Here is a 7,866-nt window from a genome sequence, read left to right on the forward strand (position 1 = left end):
ATATATAAAAAATTACAAATATATTAATATATTTTATAAATAATTACAAGGATATTAATATATTAATATATGAATTAAAAAGAAAAAAACATATATTATAAAAGATATCGAATATTTTATATAAATCAATGTAAATTTTTATGTATGGATATTCTAATAAATAAATATTAATTTAATTTAAAAAATTTATTAAAACATTGATATATTATAATTCACTTGTTTTTAGGAAAAATATAAATACTTTTGAGAATTTTTTTGGTGGGTATATTTTTACTCCTTATATGTGAAAGTCTATAGCTCTTGAGTGTCACCTTGCATAGTACTCAATTATATTCTCCAAATAGTCAGATTCACAAAAAGAAACAAAGAAGATGTGAGTCATGAATCCAATTTCAAGTTAATTGAAACTTCAATCATAATGAATGATGATTAGTTTTACAATTTATAATTTATGAAAATATAAATGTTTAATACCATTTTTAAAAACTCATTTTTTATTTATAAAATTGTGTATATTTTAGAATTTAATTAATTTGTGTTTTGTAGATATTTTTATAATCGTTAACATGCATGGTGTGACATAATTTACTATGATTGTATGAATTAATTAAAGATAATTTACAGTTAGACGCAATCGATTACTTAAATAATTATTTAGTAAAATATTTAAAAGTTTATGTATTCCGTATTATTTAAAAGTTCGTGTATACTTATGGAAGAATACATTGACAAAAACAATAAAAGGATTTTTATGTTTTAAATCGGAACTTGTGGCGATAACTTTTGGAGATGGAGTTATTTTCACTTCCGTCAGAGTTACACAATGAGTCGATTTTAACCTTTTTTTTTATTTTTTATAGTTATATAATAGTTATATCACACCTCAATTATAACATTGATTCCTACTCTATCAAAAACAAATAATACTGTTTTGAATATTTCTTTTGGACTGAGTTATATTTTTTTTAAGACAAGATATAATTATGTATACCTACTCAGAACTTTGGTTTTAATAATTACATCCAAGCTCAAATTGCTAAAGCCCAGTACAGTTTGAGAGAATTCGAGCAAGTTGAAGCTATATTTGAAGAACTGTTGAGGACTGATCCTTACAGAGTGGAAGACATGGATATTTACTCTATTGTGCTTATATGCTAGGGAATGCTTTTCCGCTTTGAGTTACCTTGCGTATAGAGTATTCATGACTGATAAATACAGACCTGAATCTTGTTGTATTATTTGGAATTATTACAGTTTAAAGGGCAACATGAAAAATCAGTTGTATATTTCAGGAGAGCCCTTAAACTGAACAAAAATTGTCTCTCTGCTTGGACACTTATGGGTCATGAGTTTATGCAAAATGTTTATGCTAAGCCTACTTTATTTTAATTATCACTTATTCAATAATGCTCTTTTTAAAATCTGACAGAATAACATACTTAAATTTGTTTGTGTTTACATGAGTTATTATGAATTATATTGCTTTATTTATACTACTCATCAAAACTCTTCTTAACTCATGAATTTAATTTGTTTTTATATGCAACTTTACAAAATATAGACATCAATTAAAAATGAAATAAAAATATTAACCATGTGAATCCATTTTTTTTCATTCTCTACAAAAACATTATTTTCAATAAAGTGAAAGATTTATCTTTACATTCTCTCCGCTCACACCCTCCCCTCCAAACTCTCAAATAGATCCTTATGGACATTGAAAACGACGATGACCGAAAAATCAAAAGAAATGGGAATGTGTGGACTGCTACAACACATATAAATAACAGTTGTAGTTGGAGCAGGGGTTTAGGCTCTTGCATGGGCCATGGCCCAACTAGAATGGATAGTTGGTATAACCACTAACCAGCATATTGATCTTTTCATCCATCTCTACTTTCACTTTAAGTCTTGTAGCTGATTGTTACAGGTTTCCAGACCCTGGCAATGGCAAGAGAAACTACACTTACATGCAAGCTCTCAAGGTTTACTTAGGTGAAACAATGCAAGTAATTGGTGGATTAATTATGTATGGAAAACTTGCCGGTGTAACAGCGGAATACCCAATAACATCATCCATACATGATTGCTTTTGGAACATTGCAGATTTTGTTGTCGGAAACTCTAAACTTTCATAAATTGACATGGATTTCAACAGTTGCTGCTACCACCTCATTTGGTTATGTATTCATTGCAATTGTTCTTTGTCTTAGTGTTGTTATCTCAGGAAAAGGGGTGTCAACTGAATACATTAAAGTTTGGAGGATTTTAAGTTCAATGGGAAACATAGATCTTGCTTGTACTTATGCTACTGTTATTTATGATATACTGGATACATTAAAGTCACATCCACCAGAAAATAAACAAATGAAAAAGGCTAATGTGATAGGAGTCTCAACAATGACAATAATATTTTTACTATGTAGTTGTCTTGATTATGCTGCTTTTGGTGATCACCCACCAGGAAGTATTTTTGTAGGATTTTATGAGCCATTCTGGTTGGTTGCAATGGGCGATGTTTTCATCGTAATCAACATGATTGGAGCATATCAAATGATGGCTCAGCCGATCTTTCGTGTTATTAAATGGATGCTGATATCATGTGGCCTAAATTGGATTTCATAAAAAAAGATATCCAATTGGTGGACGGTATTTGTGATATTGGCAACAATTCTTGCCATGCCAATGCCATTTTTTAATCAGGTTCTCTCTCTGCTAGGAGCAATTGGATTTGGAGCTCTAGTTGTCTTTTTCCCTATACAGATGCACATTGCCCAAAAGGGAATAAGAACTTTTTCACTGAAGTGGTGTTTGCTCCAACTTTTGAATTTGTTCTGTTTCCTTGTTTCAGTGGCAGTTGTAGGTGCTTCAATTCATGGAATTAGTCAAAATCTCCACAAATACAAGATTTTCTCATACAAAGAATAGCACCTCTTTGTCTTAAGGAAGTAAGGAAGAAAGATTCCCTTAGTGTTTTAGAAGCACTATTAAGTAGTAAGCCTTTTGAGCTCATATGAAAGAGGTGATGACAATTGCCAGTTGTATATTAGGTCTAACAAGTGGTGAGATAAACTTGTTGGCCAAATAATAACATGTAATAACTCATTACGTTCATTTTAAGTATTTTGACAATTGAATTGAATTTGATTCGGTAAAAAAAAATAGTTGAATTATTTTAGATTTGATGAATTGCATTGCATCGTTGAAATACAAAAATGAATGAATTGCTTAAAAATAATATGGTATGATAGGCCACATAGTTGCAACAAACACTTAAATACAACAAATTGAGTTTATCATTGAAGATGCTCAAAATTTTACAATAAATATTTCTTTGGATAAAAAAAATGAGTGTCTTTTGTGTAAAGTAGCATGCGGATAAAAAAAATGTAAATTCTAATACAACAGCACAATTCTCGTTGTGCTATAGTGATATCTAGATAACAGGCCTATTATTCACTATCATAACATACCTATTCTAATCTTGTTGTCAAAAGGTTTTTTTTAGATATACCAGACTCAAGTAAGTGTTGTGACAAACCCAAAAAAAACAAACCGATGCATGTATTTCAGAGCCTGACTTTTAGAATGTGCAAGCTGAAGAAATAATAGTAAGTCTATGACGAATAATAGCAGCTTATGGTATGTGCATGGTGTATTAGATAGAAGAAAAGAAAACATATTAACAGCGCTGCCGCTAATAGCGGCGGCTAAAGAAGCAATTGACAATCCAAGTTCTAAACAGTTAGGAAACAAGGGCAACAAATGATAGAACAATTGTCATCCAGTTTCACATTTACAGTCAATTTTAGAAGTGAAAAAGAGATAAACTCAACAAAATTATATGTGTTGACTGTTTCTAAGTACCTAAAAAACTCGCAGATCCTTACTGTGAGTGCACATTACAGACATATACATAGACAAAGATGGAGATCGAACTTTCAACTGTCGAGGAAAATAAATAATTTAAACGTCTGAGTGCAACCGTACAAAATGTAATGAATCAAAGGGGGTACTTAAACGCCATTCTCTTTGCTTTTTATTCAGTGGTCTTCCTTTCCCTGCTTTCTCTCTGTTGACCCTTACATTTGCTAAACTCCATGTGCAATATTTTGTTTCCATGTCAAAGGATTCAAGCTTCAAGACACCATCACCTTCAGCAGATGGATTATTTGAATCATCATCAATGGCATATTTCACATACATAACTCTGTCCTTGAATCGGTCTAGGTCATCTGGAATCCGAACTACTCTTTCAACACCTGGAGACGACACCTGAAGGAACACATCTAAAGATATAAAAGCTAGTAGAACCAATATTAAGCAACATAACAAATCAAAATTTCAATCCATCAGCATTATCTTTCAAAATCAAGAGGGATATCATTATCAATAACCTTGGACCCCTGGCAAAAAGTATGGTTCATTTCCTCTAACTTTTAAAAACATTATCAAAAGCTTACTGTGGAATGTGGATAAGCCACAAGTGAAACTAATTGGACGAAAGAGTACTTCAGTAATTTGCACTCTCCAATATTACCGTGATAATCACGGGTTAAGACAAAAAGCAGTAAGATACTTGAAGTGGTACCTCCAAACTTAAATTCTCAGGAACGAATTTGGCAAGTTCCGCTTCATCCAATTTTGCTCTGTAGATTGTAGAAAAGGCTTCAATATCCTCCATGGTGGGCGAGCCAGATCTATTGTACATGGAAATCAGAATTCATAAATTAAGCATACTTCCAATGTATATAAAGCAAGTTCAGTTCAGCAGCCGTTTATGCAAAAATGAAATAATTGTCTTAGGGGAACAAAAAATAATGCAGATAATTGATCCTTGATGAGTGCCTCTGTAGTTACAAGCTAGAAATTCATTCTTCGAGCAACGTATAAGGTAAAAGTTCTTTAAGGGTCACAAAAAATGTTTGCACTCAGAATGTGTGATAAATCAGGCACCAATCGAATGCATTAACCTTTGATATATAATTGTAAAAATCTCAGGACTTTTTCTTACTTCTTTAGGAGGAAAGGTGCCACATGACAAAAGTGAGTTTCTTTCCATAAACTCTACAGAACTTAAATTACAAAGGTAAATAAAAGCTTCTTCTTTTTCTTACATAAATAATACCAAATACTAGTAAACTGAATCAATCCTCAGCATCTTTTGAGTATAAAAAAAACTTCAACATTTTTTTCTAGCGAACCTAGTGTTGTCAATTACAAATTATGGAAAATAGCGGTATGTTCAAATTCCACTGTGCTATAGTTCTATAGTGACGCAATAACAGCTATTTGGCAACACTTTGTACTAAATAGCGTATTGCGGAACAATAACAATCTGTTCAAATTCCGGATCAAACTGTTCCAAAATCTGAAACTTAGCCTAACACCCTACAGATATGATGAGTGAAGGAAACAAGCCTCAAACTAATTACAGAATGACCTAAAAAATAGATAAACCTCTATATAACATTATTTCCCAGGAAAGATATACCGTTATATAGCCCAAATATTTCACCATATGTCACGAACACACACATTAGATTCCGCCTACTATATCCGGCCATACAAATTCAAACTTAATGGTTGCAAAAGATTAATCAGAAACCATTCAGAATCGATATGCATTTATTCATAATCACCGTCAAATAATGAAAAAAATGAAATTAATGAAAACTAAACCTGGCTGAGTTTTAAGGAAGTTCAACTATCCGAATTAGGTATACATTTCACAAAATGAGAGACGTAGCCACACATTTGGTAAGGTAAGTGGTAAACTATGTTTGCTTGTTCGCTTAATCTGATCAAATTGAGCGGATTTGATTAAAAACAGCAAAAACATCAAGGTTCCCCTTTAAAGCATTATTTTTGGTGTTATCAATCGCGGATTGCAGAAAATGGTGTTTTATTCAAATTCCCCTACATAACTATGTCACTACTATAGTCTATATTTGACAATATTTTGTCCTAAACAATAGTGGTTTGTTCAAATTTCACTAAGTTAGTGCCGGTTTTTAACAACACTGCGTGTATTATCTATCTATAGTAATTTATTCGTACTATAAAATAACATTAATCAGAAATTCATCTATCCTACTCATAATACTATTTTCGTCTCGAAATATAAGTCCTATTGCAAATTTCACTTATTTGGTAGTGTAGTTAATGGGTCTATTTTGTAAAGAAAAATGTATTCAATAATGATTTTTCATAATCTAGACAAATTAATAGTATTAATTAGGGTTATCTTTAGAAATAAATAATAAACGCTAAATTGAAAAGAGGCTTATATTTAGGACAAATTCTCGGTGCTTATAACAAGCAATAATTAATAAGAAGCAAAATATTTCCACCATGATAATAACAATGATAATGTCTTACTTGTTGGAAAGCTTCTCAATGCGCACTCGAATGGTGGAACTGAGCAAAGTTTTAAAAGCATAAATTTGTAAGTCACCACCAAAAGACATAGTAACCTCTTTAGCAACGGCTAACGCTTTTTTATCCCACCATGTTCCCGCAAGGGAGATTCCACCACCTGCTTCGCCATCACCCGCCTTCAAAAACGAACAAAGTCACAATACGCAACAAAATTAAACGTTTCTATCAACACCAATAATAGGGTTTTTTTCCAACAAAACTTACATAGGGCACAGTATTTTCGTCCTCATAGTCCTCTTCCTCATCATAATACTCGTCACCGTCATCAACATCTTCGACCATTTGAGATTCATCCTCATATTCAAATTCATTATCAACATAATATTTTTCTTCGTCTTGTGGTACTTGGTGGACAATAGTGGGTTCTAGAAGTGGCTCTGAATCAGAGTTCTTCTTCTTGACATGGAGATTAAGGGATTTTAGAGGAGTATGTGGAAAAGTCAAAAACTGGGAGTAGAATTTGGTAGTAGTGGGAAGAGGAGAAAAGAAGAAAGTCTTAAACCGAGTAATGGTAAAGAGTGATGAAGGATTTCGCCGAGATAAGAGAATTGAATCTTTAATCAACTTCATTATGCTTTTCCAATTTTATTTTTTTGACGAAGAGTGAAAAGAAGCGAGCGGTTTACCTTGTGTGAGTTTTGGCCATAAGAAAATAGCAATGCAAACCGCAAGTATTCTACTTACATGTCCAAAAACACATTTACAATTGCTCTTCAAATCAAGTTTAACTGTATGATTGCACTTTACACGCTCAGTCCGTGCAAAAATGTCACCTAATTTCAACCATTTTATAAATATTATTTTCTAAGTTGTTAGGGTAAGAATCAATTTTTTTAATAATTTATATATTTTAGAAAGTAAATTTTTTCATACTAATATTATATATAATTAAATTTTTAAATCAATAATTAAATACGTTTTTATTTATTAAAATTATTTAAAAATTATACTGATTGAATCATTTATAAAAAATGTGTAAGAAATACTGTTAAAAAAGTTTTGGATTTTGTTATTATAGTAAAATAATGTTAAATATTTTTTAAAAATATAAAAAAATTAGTATAATGTTTATAAATAATGAAATGATGTTTTTTTATGAATTTATTTTCTAATATGAAAATTTATAAATAGACTTTAATTTACAAAATAATTATTAATTTATTTGTTAAGGAAATAATTGTATCGATAGCCTTCAATTTTCAATCTATTATAGAAGTGTCTATGCAATTGATATAGTTAGATATATATTTGTTTTATTTTTATTGAGTGATTTATTTAAGTCATAATTTCAATTATAAAATAAATATAATTATTAATATCTACTATACGAAATGACGTAGTCTTTGGATATTTAAAATACTATTTTATAAATTTTTTATTTAACTTTTGAAGTACTATTTTATAACTTTTTTTAATTTAATTATC

General features: G+C 30.6%; 1 protein-coding gene and 1 pseudogene across 1 annotated transcript; one reads left to right on the top strand and one right to left on the bottom strand.

The window, feature by feature from the left end:
- The first annotated feature begins 1,951 nt into the window (after nt 1–1,951).
- Nucleotides 1,952–3,015, top strand: LOC101489848 (amino acid permease 8-like; annotated as a pseudogene).
- A 667-nt stretch (nt 3,016–3,682) lies between these two features.
- LOC101490181 (uncharacterized) lies at nt 3,683–7,130 on the bottom strand. Its single transcript, XM_004502525.4, has 4 exons — nt 6,646–7,130; nt 6,382–6,557; nt 4,592–4,700; nt 3,683–4,275 (listed from the first exon to the last, which is right to left on the bottom strand). Exons 1-4 carry the CDS (start codon nt 7,009–7,011, stop codon nt 3,967–3,969), a joined length of 960 nt encoding a protein of 319 aa, XP_004502582.1. The 5' UTR covers nt 7,012–7,130; the 3' UTR covers nt 3,683–3,966.
- Nucleotides 7,131–7,866: the final 736 nt, after the last annotated feature.

This window comes from Cicer arietinum, chromosome 5, assembly GCF_000331145.2.
Source record: "Cicer arietinum cultivar CDC Frontier isolate Library 1 chromosome 5, Cicar.CDCFrontier_v2.0, whole genome shotgun sequence".
In the NCBI taxonomy this organism is placed as follows: Eukaryota; Viridiplantae; Streptophyta; class Magnoliopsida; order Fabales; family Fabaceae; genus Cicer; species Cicer arietinum.

Coding starts and splice junctions, on each gene's coding strand:
- LOC101490181 (XM_004502525.4), bottom strand. CDS start 7,011: ATGAAGTTGATTAAAGATTCAATTCTCTTATCTCGGCGAAATCCTTCA. Junction 6,558..6,645: donor ACGAAAATACTGTGCCCTAT/GTAAGTTTTGTT, acceptor TCGTTTTTGAAG/GCGGGTGATGGCGAAGCAGG. Junction 4,701..6,381: donor ATTGAGAAGCTTTCCAACAA/GTAAGACATTAT, acceptor CATGTACAATAG/ATCTGGCTCGCCCACCATGG.